General features: G+C 42.1%; 2 protein-coding genes across 5 annotated transcripts; both read left to right on the forward strand.

Moving 5' to 3' along the window:
* Positions 1–109: 109 nt before the first annotated feature.
* Positions 110–9117, forward strand: LOC139334740 (calcium-responsive transactivator-like). 4 transcript variants are annotated; one of them, XM_070967857.1, is made up of 11 exons: positions 132–268; positions 1143–1219; positions 1315–1399; positions 1709–1841; positions 2306–2560; positions 3375–3539; positions 5048–5149; positions 5671–5763; positions 5882–6001; positions 6083–6210; positions 6922–9117. In XM_070967857.1, exons 1-11 carry the CDS (start codon positions 200–202, stop codon positions 6946–6948), a joined length of 1254 nt encoding a protein of 417 aa, XP_070823958.1. In that variant the 5' UTR covers positions 132–199; the 3' UTR covers positions 6949–9117. The 4 variants fall into 4 exon arrangements, with proteins under 4 accessions (XP_070823960.1, XP_070823958.1, XP_070823961.1 ...); XM_070967858.1 differs by lacking the exon at positions 132–268 and adding an exon at positions 307–437; XM_070967859.1 differs by lacking the exon at positions 5048–5149 and having other exon boundaries at positions 110–268.
* Positions 9118–9410: 293 nt separating this feature from the next.
* Positions 9411–12248, forward strand: mtg2 (mitochondrial ribosome-associated GTPase 2). Its single transcript, XM_070968727.1, has 6 exons — positions 9411–9942; positions 10302–10449; positions 10728–10843; positions 11111–11329; positions 11426–11564; positions 11728–12248. The coding sequence occupies exons 1-6, from the start codon at positions 9697–9699 to the stop codon at positions 12120–12122; spliced, it is 1263 nt and encodes a 420-aa protein (XP_070824828.1). The 5' UTR covers positions 9411–9696; the 3' UTR covers positions 12123–12248.
* The last annotated feature ends 6042 nt before the right edge of the window (positions 12249–18290 follow it).

Below are 18290 nucleotides of genomic sequence, written 5' to 3' on the forward strand. Positions count from 1 at the left end.
AACACTTTCAGCAAAATGATGTTTAAATACATTCAGAGAAATCCAGCGTTTTCTAATTTTCCCTCCTTGATGACAGAGTTTTCGTTGTCACTACCCCCCATTTCTTGGCAATGGACAAACTATGTAACAAAACAGAGGGCTGCGCTCAAGATAATAAATATTAGAATAAAAGAAGCGCTTTTATTTCCCATATGACAACATGTCGGTGGCGTTTTCATCGGCGCGCCCCAGGAGTAAAGGGGAGGTGACACAGCAAACCATTCAAAAGGTAAAAAAAAAAAAAAAAAAAAAAAAATCTTGATGCATCGCTACGCTTGTGGTTGAATATTCCAGTCTGGATGGGAGTGTGAGTCTCCGCCGCTAGTGCGGTCAAAGTCGCCCGTGATGAATCTCAGAAGAAATGGCAACTGGTATCGTAACGTTAGAGTCAGCTGAAGGTGCGAAGCAAACAAAGCCATGACGGTGATGCTCCTCACAGGCTGCAGCGGCTCGCGTTTGATGCTTTTACTCTCGCTGCTTTTTTCCTCAACAATAATGCATGATTTTTTTTTATTTATTTATTTTTTTAATATGTGACATATTTATCAGCTTTAGATTTTGCGACTTGTTTCCATGAATTTTTTTCTTTTCTTTTTTTTTCTTTTCTTTTCTCTCTCTTTTTTTTTTTTTTTTGGCTGTTTTTAGTAGTTAGAGGTGCGAGTTCCCTGCCAGACAGCGTCTCATTAGGTTTTAATGGGTGTTATGGTCAAACGCTTTGTTGCAGACGTATGCATAAGCATCCACTGAGAAATACGTGAGAGTAGCAGGATGGAGGGAAACTGAGCAACACAGGACGAGCCTGATCCCCGTGCATGCTCCTCAGACAGCTGCTGCTTTTATCCTCGATTGATCCGTCTGTACGGATGTTTCCGGTTTTAAACGCGCTATCCATCCTTAAGACAGGGACTTTGAAACGATGTCCTAATTAAAGCTGCTGCTTTAAATGGCTCCATTATGAAAAGAAAAAAAACTGACCTAGAATTTATTTTTTCCAGGACAACATCACTGCAATGTCCTGATGGGGCATATTTCAGATTTCAGTGTATAATTTACCACGCAGTGTGACTTCAGATAACTGATGGCTGTTTTGTTGTCTCCCAAAGATGCTGGATGAAAATCACCATTTAATACAATGCATAATGGATTACCAAAGCAAAGGCAAGACAGCTGAATGCACACAGTAAGTGTACTTTTTTTAAAGTCCCTGTTTTGTAAATGTCATATTAAGGTTAGAGCGAGTGAATAAAGCCATGCTTCTTTTCCTCTTTTTGACAGGTATCAGCAGATCCTGCACAGAAATCTTGTTTACTTGGCCACAATAGCAGATTCCAATCAGAACATGCAGTCACTACTACCTGCAGTGAGTCCTAACACTGATTTCCCATCTTCATCAGATGCATTCTGCTCCTGCCATCCCATCACTTTCCTCATCTTCTCTCTCTTTTTTTTTAAGTATCCTAATAAATCCATTTTGAGAACATAGTCCCTGCACAGAAGTAAACATTCATTTTCATATAGTTTGTCCACTCACAAATCTGTATCAACAAATATATTACCATCTAGGAGATAATATGGGAATCAGTTTGAAATAAGGGCATGAGGACGGCAGTTTGCATGTATAGTCTTTCAATTATTGTTTAAATTTATTCACTATATTATTGCTTTCTAGCCTCCCAATCCCAACATGTCCATGGGTCCTGGAGGGATGGGCCAGAGTGGAGGACATGCTCAAAGCAACCTCAATGACAACATGGCACCAGGACTGCCCCCCACATCAATGATGCAGAGCCAAATGAGCAATGGTGAGACTTGATCACACATTTTTTCAGATGAACTCTGGCCCACATGAACTTTATTTTTCTCACAAACACAGACTCGGTGTGCACACATACTGGTCCATCTTGTTGTTCCGTCCCCTGTCTTGAGTGCTCGTCTGATCCTGCTGCATGTCTGTCTGCAGATACAGTACCATGTCTTGTCTGTCACACTGTCTCTCCTCTTTATCGTCTTATTACCTGCAAGTATCTGTGGTTTTATGTTCAGCTCATGGTCTGATGGTCAGATTTGTACTGCAGCTATGGGATTTTTGCCTTCTTTCTGTTTCTGATTAATTTTTACACCCATCGTTAACGTGCATTACTCAATCCTTCTACTACCATGCAAGCTTCCTGTAAAGATGAACTGAATGTGGGTCCGTGATTAACATGCTATGGCACCACGTGGGAACGTGGGCTGGCTGCTCTGACTGGTGCGTGTGTGTCGTCAGGCCCCAGCCATGCCCCCATGCAGCAGCAGTCCGGTCAGGCGCAGCCGGCTGTTCCCTCCACATCTCTCAGCCTGCCAGCCAGCAGCTACGGTAGCTCAGCCTCAGCCTCCGGCTACAGCCACGCTGCGCCCTCCTCCCAGGGCAGCATGATCCAGGTCCCTGGGCCTGGCTATGGCTCTTCCTCCTCTTCTTCCTCCACATCCTCTTCCTCCTCTTCCTCCTCCCGCAGCAACCTCAACATGCAGTCTAACCAAGGTGAGCCAGGTACAGAGGAGACAAATTATCAGGAATTGGTTTATGGAAAGGAATACTTTCAGGCTTATGAGGGAACACACCAAAACACTGAGGGCTTGATCATTACAAACTATACTCTTAAGATGCAGTATGTCTCACATGTGATGCAAGATTTGGCACTTAGAGGAAGGGAGTGATGAAAGTAATGCTTTTCAAGTGTTCGCAGTGAGATAGAAACAGAAATAGTAAAACAGCTGGATGATTTCTGAAATACCTCTGAATGTGTTCATGAACGCCCCCTTGATCTTGCTTAAAACATTTGCTCACATGCATATCTGCACCCATCAGTCTGTAGTCCAGTGGATCCATCAAGCAAACACATTCAGTTCATCGGAGAGGTGTCCTGCCTCCTCCCTTCTTCCCTCTGCTCCAGGCTTTACCCCTCTTAATCTCTGACTCCTGACCCTGAGATGCAGCCCTCCTCTCCCTGGATGTCCATGTGTATTTACTGTACCTCTGTTTATGCACTGACTTCACTGGCTTGGTTTGCATTTATGCCCCAGAGCAGCATCTTGAACTCATCTCCTCAAAGAGATTTTTCTTTTAGAGATCCCTGACTGCTATTGACCTCTTTTGGCTTTACCCTGTGCCCTTATTGCCATGGACCTTTTTCTGCATTTGTTTATCAGCTGAAATCTGCACATTTCTGCCAGTTAGTTCTGAGAATGTTGTGCGTGCTGCTGAATGCTAATGCTGATTTGTGCATACAGTGTGTCTCATTAATGTACATTAATGTATGAGATCTCTTCCCCTCATAATCCCACCTCCCTCCCAGTCTCTATGATGCACCAACAGTCTGCCACTCCACACTACTCCTCAGCCCAGGCTGGGGGGCAACACTATCAGGGACAGCAGGCCATGGGCATGATGGGTCAGGGCAGTCAAGGAAACACTATGATGTCTCAGAGACCCATTGGATCCTACCGCTCCTCACAGCAAGGTAGGTGGTAAGACGTCTTCATGCTAATTTGAGGTGGCAAAGGGCTCATTGTGGTTGTGTGTGTGTGTTGCGTTTGAGTGCTAAAGCACACAGATGAATGTGTGACTAGAGTTTGGAACTGCTGGTCAACAGGTTTCCGTTATGTGGCTCCGGATGCCAGTCTCACAGTTTCCAGATTGATGGAAATGCTAAGTTTGCTGCCAAAGTATTAGTGCGTGCACAGTATCAGTTTTTGCTTTCGGAGATCATAAAGTGAGAGTGATATTGAAGGTTTGCAAATGAGTCCGTCCCAGTCGCCTTCCTGCAACTTTAAGAAGCAGAGTGGAGATGTATCACTCGTGTCACATTAGGTTCCTGTCTCTGCAAATCACTTAGCTGGTGCTGTGTCAGCATGTGTCTAATAATAGCTCCATCCTGTCCTGTTATGTCTTTTGAAGGGTGTAGACTCGGCATGTTGTAACTCAGATATATAAAAAGGATGGGATACTGTTTCCAGGGCAACAGGCTGTCCCTGTAAGTCCTCATTCACCCTGGTTTGAATTATCCTTGCATGACTGGGTGAAGTATTTCCAGATAGATGTGCTACTGTTAGAGTTGTTGTGTCTATAGTTAAGCTGGGTGACTTGCTCACCAGTGATTGGTCGTGGGGCTTTTGCCAGGTCTCCTCTCTCAGCTGTGGCTCCTTGGTCATATCGGGAGTTAAGATGAAAATGTGTCTTTTTATGCTGCAGCTCATCTCTGTATTTGGAAATGTTAATTGTGGTTCATAAAGGAGAGTAGACTGTGCATGGCTTTTTGTTCTGCTGGTTCATCAGATAAAACTGAAAGGGAAGCAGTGGAATCTGGAGTTTCTGCACACCACCAAGCAGAGATCAGATTCTCTCTGATAACTGGCTTTCTCTAATCCTCAATTTCTCCACAAAAATTACATCTCAAGTGATTTGTCATGCAATTATTCATTGCAATTGCTCCACTTTAATCAGTGTTTCCAGAATTTGACTCGGCCAGAAATAGCTTCCTTCATCTTATTTCAACCCATTCCACAGTACATAAGTTTTAAATCTAGATCTTTTTGTGGAGGTTTTGCAGTGCATGACAAAAGTGCAGTGTTGTTAGGTCATGAAAAAGAAACTGGAGACGGCACCAATGGCAACACATAAATGAAATGTGAGTGAACAGAATAAACAAAATAAAACAAATGATGTCTATATATTTAAAAAGTACACCTTATAAACAAAATTATTAGAGCCATATAATTCACTCTGTTCATAATTATTCATAATACCCTCATAACTACATGACGACTTCCAACAAAGCTGCCTGTAATGTCGTCTGTTATAATCTTTTATTTTCCTCTGTCATTATTCTTAATACACACATATGCACACACACCCCTTGGGGTTGCCAAAATTGCCCAAGTGTCTTGGCAAAGCCCCCTTAGTCTCCAACTCAGCGGCCAATCGGTCCGACCAACTGTTTAACCAATGGTGGTGTCGCCTGTCTTGCAGGATCTGCACAGCAGTACATGGGACAAGACGAATTCTACGGAGAGCAGTATGGACACACTCAGAGCTCCAGCGAGCCCATAAACCAGCAGTATTACCCTGATGGTAATCATGCACATCCATAAACTTCATACACACAGCTCTCAAACACTCAAACCCCCATTATAGGACATGCCATTTCCTTTTAGCAGTATCCCTCAGGCCTGAGCCAGATTTCCTGCAGTGCCGAAGCTTCAGCTCTTCCTCCCAGTCATTTTTCCCTTATTGTGGGAGATGAAAAGTATTGAAAAAAATTAAAAGACTGACATTGGTCTCGATTCAGTTTTCTCCCAGTGTGTCTGTGTCCATACTGTCCCCTTTGGTGTGCCGAAATTTCAGATTTCAAAGAGTGTTATAGCAGTGTGTCGAGGAAAGAGTGCACACTTCCTCCAGGGTGTGTCTTTGTGCATAATATTGAAGTGGGAACCCTTGAAACTGTTGTTTGTGCTCGTCATTTTGTCGTTGCACATGTATGAAATAATAATAATTTACTGGCTTCAAACTGAATAATAATGTCTCTTCTGCATGTAAGTGGGTTTTGCCTTTGCAGGGGAGTTTTTGCATGTGTTGAATCGTGGTGTCTGCAGGTCATGGGGAGTACTCGTATCAGCAGTCTTCATATGGTGAGCAAGGCTACGATAGGTCCTTTGATGAGTCCTCGCAGCACTACTATGAAGGAGGTAACAGTTAGTCAGTTTGTAGATATGTTTTCCTGCAACATCAGATTGTCCAAATGTGCTAACTATAACTACAGTAAAGTGCTACCTGACATGTGTACCTGTGTATACATACCTCCAGGTAACTCTCAGTACAGTCAACAGCAGGCCCAGTATCAGCAGGGCTCTGGCCAGCAGCAGCCCTTTACGCAGCAGCAGTACTCCTCTCAACAAGGCTACAGCGGACAGCCGCAGGGATATGGTGAGAACAACTCATTCAACCTCTTGTGTGCATTCAAAGAAACACACAACAAATGAACTGAATGCAACCCCTCTGCAGCAGGTCCCGCCCAGGGTGGGTCTTCCCAGTATTCTCAGTATCAGCAGGGTCAAAGCCAACAGTATGGCTCCTACCGCTCCTCCCAGGGAGGCCCTGGAGCGCAGACGCAGAGGCCCTATGCCTACGAACAGGTACGTCAAATTAGATCAGACTCTCTCTGATTCTCTGCACTGGCTTTGCAGCACTGGCTTAGTTCAGCCATCTAACTATATAACCCTGATTCCAAAGAGTTTGTGTGCTGTGTAAAACCTAAATAAATCAGATATTTTGAATTGAAAATAAATTGAATTGAAAATGACTGAATTCTCTTTTTATTTGTGCTTTACGCAGCGACACAACATTTTCGGAATCAGGATCATACTTTCTCAGATTACTCTGATTCTCGGAAACTGGATTTGCAACACAGAATTATTAAACCCCTTTAACACTGGAAAATGTTTATTTAATCCCTAATAAAGGCTTATTGTGGATGCAATTCGCCAGTCAGTTTTTGATTATTGAAATAGAAAATAGTTAGAAATAATGGCTTTAATATTTTGCTTGCCACAACAGGTGTTCATACCATTTTTTTCTAGTTCTGATAATGGCTGATTTACCTAATTAAAATGTCTGTGACGAACTGCAGTACAGTGTATATCACAGCACACACCCATGCACTCTTTTAAATTATCACTGGAAAAAGAGAATTGCTTGACCAACTTGAAAAAAAACTTCAATTTTAGTTTAAAAATGTCCTTTGGTGCCACGTGTCTGGCTCACTATTAACAGAAAATAAAGTAAAAAATGAACAGTATATATGAAAAACCACCTGATCTCTCTGTGTAAATCGTTTTGCATTGCAGGGTCAGTATGGGAATTATCAGCAATAAGGCTCTGCATTGTTTTGCTGTTGGAAGAAAAAGGAACGGTTGAACTGTGGCGCTCTGGCTCAGCTGTGGAGTAGAAGATCTGGCTGCTTCAGATTTGTTATCCTCATATTAATCATTATTCTAGCTACAGTAAGAATAATTAATCTAAGCATATGTGTTGCTTTCCTCATTCGTTTTGCTGGCTGCAGGGGGTGAAGGGCCACTGGCCACAAGAAGTCAGGGAGCTTGTAGACCCCAGACAGTTAATGTAAAACCTTCCATACGGAATAAATAGGGTACTAAAAAGTAGCAGTAAAGTTATAAGATAAAACAAATTGCCTGTATCCTTCTCCTTCCTCTCTGTCGCAGCCTTTCGCTGGTCTTTCTCCCCTGCTTTTAAAGCTTATTTTATTTTACCATGCTCTTTTTTAATTCTTTTTTTTGGTGCAAAGAGGAGGTTGTGGTTTGTGAGACTTTGGCTATAAAAAGCAAATTAGCCTTGAGGGAAATGCTACCCGATATTTATTTAATAGACAAGGTCCAGCTCTTGCTTTCATTCCTAGCCGAGACACTGTTGCATCTCACGATAAGGGAAGTTAATTTTCTGAAGGTGAAAGCGTTGGTCCTCGAACCTGACTCGATCAGGGGGTTTGTCTGTGTTCGTCAAACTGTGCCGTGTTGCTGTGTGGTCTAACATTGTGTGTTTTCACTCGCTACATATGTCTTACTGAGGTCATAGACACAATAGATAGCTGACCGATCCAGACTTAAAAGTGTGTAGTCCATGATAATCACACATCGTGGTCGTGTTTTTGACGCTATGTTTTCAGTGGCGTTGCCCTGCACAGACATGTGGAGAACTGTGCAGAGTTCAGGGGGGGTCACACCACTCTGACGCCATTCAGTACTGATTTTACATGAAAACATATCGCCACTTTGTCTGCACTTTATTTTGCAGTGGCAGTGTATGTATTGTCTGATATTTTGTATTTTAGTGCAATTCAGGCTGTTTTTAACGAATGATCCTCAAAAAGCCAAAGTGACACAGAACAGAACAGTAACGGGTCCTGCACCTCTGCTTCAATAAGTGCAATACACTCAGTCAGTCATGTTGAGGTTGGTTCTTACGGTGAACCCACGCTGTATCGTTTGCAGTTTCTTGACATACAGTGATGGCAAAGACTAGGGCTGCTTTGTTTAATGTCATTAAATGTTATGTTGCAGGTCTCAACTGACATGTCATGTTTAAGGAAATTATTTTCTGTATTTATTCGACCTGATTTTGTGAAGTTTTTCCTCACATACCGCTTACTGCTTCAGTATTCTTTTTTTTTTTCAGTGAAAACTTATACCATCATATTTTGTATTAGATGAAGAAAGTAATGTTAAAAATGAGACAAGATTTAGATAAATGTACATGTACAAGCACACTTGCCTTATTTTACATATGTATTTATGTTACTTTAATATCTATCTATCTATCTATCTATCTATCTATCTATCTATCTATCTATCTATCTATCTATCTATCTATCTATCTATCTATCTATCTATCTATCTATCTATCTATCATTACAAGATGGGCATATACTATATTGTTTATCTCTTGATTTATTTATTTCTAGGAAGTCACACAGCACCTCTGGTCATTTCACTAATCACTCTTTCTTGCAGTTTGAGCAGTAATAAGGATTATTAATGTGACTGTGAGGGTCCAGCATTGCAGTGAATTCGGCAGTAACTCAGCTTATCAATTAGGAGTTATTGTCATTTTGCAGAGTTAATCAAGAATGGAAGATATCTGGCTGTCAAACAGCTAAATAACTATGTACCACTCAACAGTGACAATCACAGGCCTCTCTATACTGCATTGAATTTTTATCAGTGTTTCATTTTACTGGGAACTGAATGTGTATGGCACATCTTTTCCAATTCCATGTAGTGTGTCATTACAGGTGTGGGTGATGTGATTAGTTTGTGTGTGTGTTTCCGTGTGTGTGTCTGAGAGAGAGAGAGAGAGACAGAGTGAGTGAGTGAGTGAGTGAGTGAGTGAGTGAGAGAGTCAAGTCGGTGTGCATAATCCAAATATGAATGTTATCTACTTATCTATTGTAAGACTGCATTGCCTGATCTTTTCTGCTGTCTTTTGTTACTGTTTGTTATATAAAAAATAAACTGACATTCACCTTTCGTATGTCTGTATTTTGTTTGTTTATTAACGATGACGACGACGACGATGATGATGATGACGATGATGATCAGTCTTTGTATGATTATAGTATGGACAACATCTGTACTGTTTTAGTATTTTCTGTTTTCAGGTCATTTGTGCTCCGTTACAGGTTTTAAACTAAAATTGTCAGCTCAAAAACATCAGACCCTCCTCTGCGTATTTTCATACACATTCCAGCACACAAGGTGGCGGTAGAGAGCCACCAGCAGAGATTGCCGGAATTGAACAATCCCGTACGAAGTGTCCCTTCACGGCTTCCGTATTGTTAGGGGCTCTTGCACTCCAATGGTATGTAGTTAGTTTGAAGTGCATGTGTTATTGGAGCTGACTAAACAATCATACAAGAAACGTATGTCCACCTTGAATTAACATTATAACTGAACCAGCTGTTTATTAGCTATTTTCCGGACAGAATCTCATTTTATGTCACTATTACTGCTGTGTATTGAAGGAAACGGTCGAGGTTTAGCTAGCTAACCGTCGTTAGCTAACTTTACCTAAGAATCATAACTAATGTCTGTCTGTTGAACGAAACAATGTTGGCGACGTTGGTGAGAGTTAGAAGCACTCGGTGGTTGTCTCCGGACACACTTTTACGATTCATACTGGGACACGAGTTTAGAAAGAACGAGTTGAGCTCGTTGAGTCACGGTTGTTCTCCAGGATCAGCAGCGTGGAGGCGGAAAGTCACCGGCGGTGTCAGAGATGTCAGCAGCTCCTGTCAGCTGTGCGCCAAAGTCCGAGGAAAGCCGAAGAAGGCGGAGCTGTCTGAAAAGAAGCTGGTATGTGTTTGAGCATCTGGTTCTAAGCTATATTGCAAGCAGATAATTAAAAAGTAGCCTAAATAAGTAGACACACAGCATTTGTTGAACCTGCTATACGTGGTTTCATGTTTAACTCTGTAGCTTTCAGAGACTTCTTGTTTTTGACATCTAACTCAGGTTAATTGTGGGCCCATGTCAAACAGTGCTTGATAAAAAAAATCTCCAAAGTGAGGATGAAGGCAGTCCTCTGCTTTAGCTTCCTATGTGTGTGGAGTCTCCCCATTAATAAAAACGGTTGTTGATGACTTGCAAACTTTCAATGTAACATGAAGTGTGGAGGAGCCAACTCTTTAATTATTCTTGATTTTTAACCATAGACCCGTCACTTTGTAGACCATCGGCGTGTGAAGCTTGTGGCAGGGTCAGGCGGTAAAGGGGCCTGCAGCTTTCACAGTGAGCCCCGAAAAGAGTGGGGCGGACCAGATGGAGGGAATGGAGGTGATGGAGGAAGCATCATTATCAAGGGTAAGTGTGGTGTCCGTCAGATAGAAGGAATGTGTACTGACACTCGTCTCTTTGCCATGTTCGGGTACATCCTACAATTTCCATTAACATAAATGATGTCAAAATTCAGGACTGGCCGCCCTAGTGGCTATACTTTGTGGAGAGTCGTAAACAATTAGGCATTTTCCTTTTGTTTTTTAAAGAGGTGCCAGGTCACCATGGTCCATCACAGAGCTCGATCCATTCAGCATCATGACAAAATGTGCTTCCATATCTGTTCCTTATTTCCTTGCTTTCAGCTGACCGGTTTGTCAAATCATTGGCGCACATAGTTCCCCTTTACAAGGGAGACGACGGGCAGTCAGGAAGCAGCAAGAACTGCTACGGCAGGAATGGCAGCCCAACCTACATTCGTGTGAGTTCATGCATTTGATCTTTACAGTATCAGTCATTATAAACCACTTATTAATGCCTTTTTCTGGGGATTAGGGGGTTTATGTTATTAATGGTTAGAATTAGGTTGTCAAGATCGTCATTCATGTACAAGAACTTCCTTACTTTCTGTCAATAAGAAGTAATTTGGAGGGTATTGAGGGAAAACCTGGTTGGTATGCATTCTAATAAGCACCTAGCTAATTGTGAATATGTGTACCTGAATAAAGTGTTACTGATGTTTTTACAGGTACCAGTAGGCACCGTGCTGAAGGAACAGGGAAAGACAGTAGTGGACTTTTTGGAGCATGGCCAGGAGTATCTGGCTGTATTTGGAGGGGCTGGTGGGAAGGGGAATCGATTCTTTCTGTCCAACGAGATCCGTGCCCCAATGACAGCAACCCCGGGAATAGAGGGCCAGGAGAGGGTCCTTCAGCTGGAGCTCCGCACCATGGCCCATGCTGGACTGGTGAGAAGAGGCTGCTTACGCCTGAATATAACAGTGACATGTTTTCAGCACCACAGATGTAATGTAGTGATGTTTTCATTGTCTTTATTCCATCAGGTGGGGTTTCCTAATGCTGGGAAATCATCATTGTTGAGAGCCATCTCTAACGCCAGGCCTGCTGTGGCTGCTTACCCCTTTACAACACTCAACCCACATGTAGGAATTGTCAAGTACAGGGATCATGAGCAAGTTGCAGGTAGTTGATTTTAAGCAAACCATTAATACATTATAGAATTATTATTATTATTTATTATTTTCTAACAGTATGATATCATTTTGAAAGGATCTCGCTCTGGATAATTTTCTGCTTTTAATTCAGTGTCATGTATATGTTCCACTGTTCCCCTCACTCTGTGTAGTTGCTGACATCCCAGGCATCATTCGAGGAGCCCATCTAAATCGAGGCCTGGGCATCTCTTTTCTGCGCCACATAGAGCGCTGTCGTTTCCTCCTCTTTGTTGTGGACCTGTCAGCTCCGGAGCCCTGGACTCAGCTCCAGCACTTGCATTATGAGCTGGACCAGTATGAACCTGGCCTGTCTCAGCGGCCTCAGGCCGTCATAGCCAACAAAATGGACCTGCCCGAGGCCCCGGAGAAGCTTAAGACTCTAAAGAGCCTCGTCAGCCAGCGGGTCATCCCCGTGTCAGCTCTCACCGGGCAGAACACAGAGGAGCTCATCCTCCACCTCAGAGAGCTTTATGATGGATACCTCCACAGAGAAGGCAGTGGGGAAGGCAAACTCACAAGGTGGTAGTTAAAAATATTTCCTCTTGCTCTACTGATATTGCTGTAAGTATATTTATGATGAACAATATATATTTAAATTCTTTAATAAATATATAAACAAAACAAAATCCAGTGTTTGTTATTTTATGAATGACTGGCATCATATTGCTCAATGAAATATTTTTTGGATTTCTTGAAAACAGATTTTGACTAAAGATGACATTACATGTGGTAGGATTAACAAATGCCTGTCAGGGGTCATATTAAGACAAATAAATCATGAAAATTCACTACTACTGTAGAATATTTCTGTGCATAAAGACTCCAAGTACGATTTTGACGAAACTCCGGACATCAAAACTCTGGAGACTGCAGACTGACTGAGAGAGACGCTGAGCCATTTACACTATTTGGTCATTTTCTCTGTGCAAAAAAAACTTAAGCATACAAGTTTTCAATGCTTCTTCTCAGTATTTGATGTTATAATGTGTTTTGACGAGTGATGGAAATACAGCTGGAGATTTGTAATGAGTAAACATAATCCCTAAATGAACCAGCAGAGGGCATGTGTCACAAATTTACGTCAACATTTTTAATTGAGCCTTTTAGCAGATAAAGCTCTGTACAGTCCAACTGATGACATTGTTGTACTGCCTGTACAGTAATTCATTTGTTTATCAGAGAAACGGGATAGAATGAAACACTGAAATGAATGCAATGAGCCTGTTGTTAGCAAAATGGAAGCAAACTGTTGTTTGCTTGGCGTTGGCTGTTGTTCCAGGGGGGCAGCATGTTTCACATGAGGGTGAAAAACAACAGGATTAGGCTGAGGCAGAACTGACCTGACCCCATGTCACTGTTGTCTCTGTGCAGCAGGTTTTGGATGTTTACTGAGTACTGCCGCTGCTCTTAACTTAATCTACAGCCTACGCAAGCATAATAACTCAGACTTGTATTTATGGTTTGATTGGCGAGCAGCCCCTAATTGATGTGTGTTTAATGGTCAAAATGCTACTTGTATATTGTATTGAAGTAGTTCTCAGTAAAACCTGAATGTCTCAAAAAAGACCACTTAGTGCAAAGCACCTTGGGTTTTGATTTTGTACTACGCAGTAAGTCTGCACTCTGATAAATGGCAGAGCAAAAGAGAGGAATAAACCAAATGGGTCCCGACGTCAGCAAAGGAATAATGAGAGCTTTTTACTGGTTAAAACTAGCATAAGAGATGATTCATACATTAGAGTGGTTGGAGGAGCTGAGGCAGATAAAAGACCCTATCCTAACCCTAATTGGAAGGGAAGGTTCACAAAAAGGAACATTGGGAAATAAATGGCCTGAACTGCTGTCCAATTATACTTTAGAGGTAAAAGCCTCAGTGGAACCCAGCCACTATTGTGATCTCTTCTCCTTCTGTGTCAGCCTCCTCCTCTGGGACTCACATTGTTATGTAGGCTGCTGTGTCACAGATTTTCTGCTGCCTTGCATGACTGATGTAAGTCAGCTTCACTGATGTGACAAGTGCTGTACTTAACGCTTTTCACATCAAACTACAGAAAGATGCAGTTCATATTTGAGAGACTTATTGTGGCATCTTTTTTAAAAAAAATAATTTTCTTTATCTTGTTTTCTGTGGTGTGACTTGGTCATAATAGGCTGGAATCCAGTTGGAAACCTTCAAATCATCATCTTATTGAAAAAGCATGGACTGTTATATAAATAATATTTGTGCATTTATTTGTATCATCATTCAATTATGTCATTATCACTTGTAATAATTTCAGTTATCAACAGGCTGCCCAACTCTGTTGAAAAAAATTATAGCTGCGTTATCACATTTTGGCCACGAGGAGGCAGGAGCACCAGCGGAACAAACGTCTGTTGTCAAACGCAGCAAACTGACAGGTAGCTGACGTAAGCAACCATATCTTCCAATTACAGCGTGTTTCTGACCAGGTGGCGAATGTAAGTCATGGAACCGTTAAGCTCAGGTTTTGTGTCCACCAAATCCTGTGGAAATATCTGGAGTCAGCTAAAACTCTCTACTTTCTTCACACGCTAGCTAGCTGTCTAGTTTTAATGCAGCTAATCGCTAGCTTTGGCGTTAACCTTGTGGCGAGTCGGCTAGGTAGCTAGCTAGCTAATTAGTTTTATCTATTTAATGCTGCTAGTTGCTAACTAGCTTGGTGCTAGGCATGTATGCTAGCTTGAAGGAAACAGCTTCTGCTGTTGAAAATTGAGATTCCTAAATCCTGAAAAGGCCTAAAAGAGGCTAAACGCTCAATAATTCTACAATTCTGTTTGGGAAGCTGAGTTACTACAAGGGAGCACTTTCTCAGACACATTAATGGAACTTCAATAAAGTTCATGTTGTGTACAGGAGCATGATTTATGTTCTCAGGGTGATGTGATCATTAGCCTGGGATGTCATGACCTGCAGGTGGCTCTCTATGTGGCGTCCTTGCTGCTTTTCACTGGAAGTCTGGGCAAACAGACTGCAGGTCAGTGAGAGTATACATAGTTGTTAGCGTGGTCCCATGTCATCTATCACAACATTTATCGTGCAAGCTAGTGTGCAGCTGCGGTGCAATTAGACACAACACACCAGGAAACGACATACAAATAACACGCACAAATCAAATCAGTACAAAAAAAATGAAAGCCATAAACCAAGAAGCACCTAAGGGTGACTACATGACTGCTTCAAAATGATCCCATTTTCACAATCCATTTTGAGCTCTGTCGGTAAAGAGCCTCACATATCGACCCCCAGAGACATCTTTCTTTCTTTCTTGCCTTCCTTCCTTCTGTTATCACACACAAACACACATCCTTATGTCAGTGATGAGCAGTTTATATTTCACATAGGTGTGTGTCGACGCTGATGTTTTTCCGGATGTGGCTCTGCGGTTGGGGGTTCCCAGGAGGGACATCTTGCTCGAGACTGAAGCTCCAATCACTGGAGAGAGTATTCGCTTCTCCCACAGAGTCCTTAAGGTGAGAAACACTCCTGGTGGGAGACCACTAACTGTGCATGTAAATTGCTGCTGTAGTGTTTCTCAGAACAGAGCAGCTGAATATGACCACACGGAATAAACTGAGTCTCTTTCTTCATTATTGTAATTGTCTCAACTTCACTTTCTCATTTTCAGTTTCATCTGTTCGGTTAATATTTGTAGTTTTTCCCACTCCAGGGGGATCGTGGTGCAGCGGCACGTCATGCAATGAAGGTTTTATGCCATGTTCGTGTGTCAGTGGCCTGACCAGGTGGAGCTTACACATGCTATCATGAGTTCACCCCATCCAGGCATCTTTGAATACCCTCACCCCTCCCCTGTCGGCACAACCTGTGATCCCATCTGTTCCATTCATGGTACTGTCTGTCACTTCTCTTTGAATGCCATCACTGTGTGTGATCAAAATGGCCTGCTGTTAGCTTTTATGTGCTATTTCATGCATGGGTTGTTTTTTTATGCCTTTGTTGTCCAGATGTGGTGAAGAGGATTCAGAACTGTCCTCGTAAAGGTTTCCAGGTGGAACAGCTGTTATCACCCAGTGTCTTGTCTGCATACCACTGGTTCCTCCATGCCGGCTACAGTCGCAGGTAAACAACACACACTGTATTTACTGGTGCAAAGAGTGCAGTTATTTATTAAAGAAGCATTTTGGTGATTTCTCCGGAGACCCCGCACAATTATGTTTCGCTTTCCACACTGCTGCCAGCGTGGTGCAGCTGTCAGTAAAGAACAATCATTTTAGGCCAATGGTTTTAAATTGTAATTGATGTTTGGATGTCGTTCAGTTTTCCATTAGATTTACACCATCAGAGAAACCTCCAAAGGTTTTCGTTATTACAGACACAATATATTAGGATGTCATACTCTCTGGTTGAGAACGAATTCAGTGTTATTTATGTGCCCCAGGGCAATTCACTCATACCACTCTTTCCTGAGGCTAGACCTAATATGTCGAGTAGTTTTTCACCCTCCCGAAATATAATTTAGCTATACTTACATGCGTGGGAATTTAAACCTCATTTAGGTCTAAGCTGTCACACAAAAATGATATGTGGGAGCAACATATTCACTGTTCGTGCAGCATTTCCTGATTTGTGAATTCATAAGGTGAGTGTCATTCCCATGTATAACCACAAGGAGTCAGTATTTCATAGGAAATACACTGATAAAGTAGATAATTATTTTGAGTTTCACTTTGAGAAGGTGAGGCCTAATACAGCAATTAATTAATGGAATGAGACATATAGGTGGACATATGTATGTTTGTGGAAATGTGTACAGTACATGATATTAGCTGGGTATGTTGTTTTTTTTTTTATTGGTGAAAAAGTGTGACAAAGAGAAGCTAAATAAGATACACATAATGAGTAGACGTAAGACGCCAAACATTTGATCTGAGTGAAATGAAATAAGGCCAGTTAACATCATCATTTAAAGAATGTAGAAAATATGACTTGTAGGTTTCAGGTGTGGACTTGTGCCCACACAGACGTTCATGCATGACTATTATGCACACACCCACAGGTGAAACAACAAAGACCTAACCGGCTTGACAAGCTGGTAATGGTTGACTGGAATTTCCACGGTAAAATGATGCTCTCACTGCATCAATAATTATCATGCTTCCTTGGATGCGCTTTATATACACAACAGCACACCTTCATGTTGATGTTGCATAGATCTACAGATCAGATTTTGTACCCTAAAAAAATCTGTGAACATTTTGAAAAGCCTGGCTGTTCTGCTCTAATGCATTGTGAGTAGATGACAAGGTTGTACTGTATTGCTGTATGTGACTACAGCAAAAGCTAACATGATAAAAAAAGAGTCTCCTAAACAGAATTCTTCAGACATCCCCAAAAAAAGTGAAACACCCATTTCCCCATCATGTCTACACGCTATCAGTGTATCAATTTTCAGTGTAACCTGTTCTGAAAGAAACATTTTTATATGCTGTACACCACATTTCTGTTTAAAGTCAAGTCTCCAGTATGAATCCAGTGTGATCAGATTCCACCTCCTTATGCCAGGACCCTGCCCCATTACTCACACTTCTACAGAAGCTATGGCTCTGTGTGGATGTTTGCGTCATGTGCTGTTGCACAGCCGAAGGCCTCATCTTATGAAATAGAATATTGTTCCATGAAAGTGAGCATTGCCCAACACAAGAAAGTTGTTGCCCTAAATTTTATTGATTTACAGTAGCAAGGATATTTCATCTGAAGTTCACTGTACTTTAAAACAGGTCCAGAGTCAAAGTAAAAAGGTCTCTACAGGAACCTGATTGAAATCTGCTTGCTTCATCCTGTTTTAACAAGTGTGTGTTTTTCATGTGATGCAATGCAATTTCAACACATTAATGACATTCATATTTGATGTGGACCTTTGTATGACTTCAAAGGCTAAACAACTCAAATTTAACCGGACGTAAATGTGTGATAGGCGGCCATATTTCCAGGCAGGTTGTTTTACGAGACATGTTTTCTCCTTTCTCTTACTCTGTGCGCTTGTTAATTCTTTGTAACCTCTAGAGAATGCAGTCCTCTTTAATGATAAATCAACATAACTGTGTGATCCTTGAGATATAATCCCAACCTCAGGACTTGACTTTGAACACAAAATGATCATCAAAAAGCCACAAATGACAATCTATAGATTCAGTGTGTCTTTAAAGCGGCAGTAGGTAGGATCAAGAAAAGAGCAGACTTAGCCTGAAAAAACAAACACAATTTCCACGTCACTCCCCCTCCCTCTCCGCTGCACTCATGCCCTGCCTCTAAGCCCCTCCTCCCTGCGGCGTCTGCGCGGCTGCTATGACAACCTGTAACGTTAGCGTTAGCATTGGAAACAAGCGAACTCTGCCCAGCTGCTACATCACAGTCGCAACATACCGTACGTGCTGCGAAGTGTTACTGTAACAATCACCATATTAGCTTTATGGTTATTTGTTGTCTTAGCCTTATATGCTGTTGTTGGCAGTGGTGGTATGGGCAGTCCCCCTTTGCGGGTGGCTGTTGCTCCACCATAGCTTTCACTAGCCTCCTGACGCCGCTCACAGAGCTGTTTGACTGAGTGACAGCCAGCAGCATGAGCGGAGGATTGGGGTGTTTGCAGAGTGTGTGAGCAGTGATTGACAGATGTCAGACACTCCCTCAGATGCTCTTCCGGCTCGGATTGGTTGC

The sequence above is a fragment of the Chaetodon trifascialis genome, chromosome 8 (genome assembly GCF_039877785.1).
Source record: "Chaetodon trifascialis isolate fChaTrf1 chromosome 8, fChaTrf1.hap1, whole genome shotgun sequence".
In the NCBI taxonomy this organism is placed as follows: domain Eukaryota; kingdom Metazoa; phylum Chordata; class Actinopteri; order Chaetodontiformes; family Chaetodontidae; genus Chaetodon; species Chaetodon trifascialis.

Excerpts from the sequence above, each read along its gene's own strand:
- mtg2 (XM_070968727.1), top strand. The coding sequence starts at position 9,697 with ATGTTGGCGACGTTGGTGAGAGTTAGAAGCACTCGGTGGTTGTCTCCG. Across the intron at positions 9,943-10,301 it reads AGCTGTCTGAAAAGAAGCTG|ACCCGTCACTTTGTAGACCA; the intron begins GTATGTGTTTGA and ends TTTTAACCATAG. Across the intron at positions 11,330-11,425 it reads CCATGGCCCATGCTGGACTG|GTGGGGTTTCCTAATGCTGG; the intron begins GTGAGAAGAGGC and ends TTATTCCATCAG.
- LOC139334740 (XM_070967857.1), top strand. The coding sequence starts at position 200 with ATGTCGGTGGCGTTTTCATCGGCGCGCCCCAGGAGTAAAGGGGAGGTG. Across the intron at positions 2,561-3,374 it reads CAACATGCAGTCTAACCAAG|TCTCTATGATGCACCAACAG; the intron begins GTGAGCCAGGTA and ends CCTCCCTCCCAG. Across the intron at positions 5,150-5,670 it reads CCAGCAGTATTACCCTGATG|GTCATGGGGAGTACTCGTAT; the intron begins GTAATCATGCAC and ends TGGTGTCTGCAG.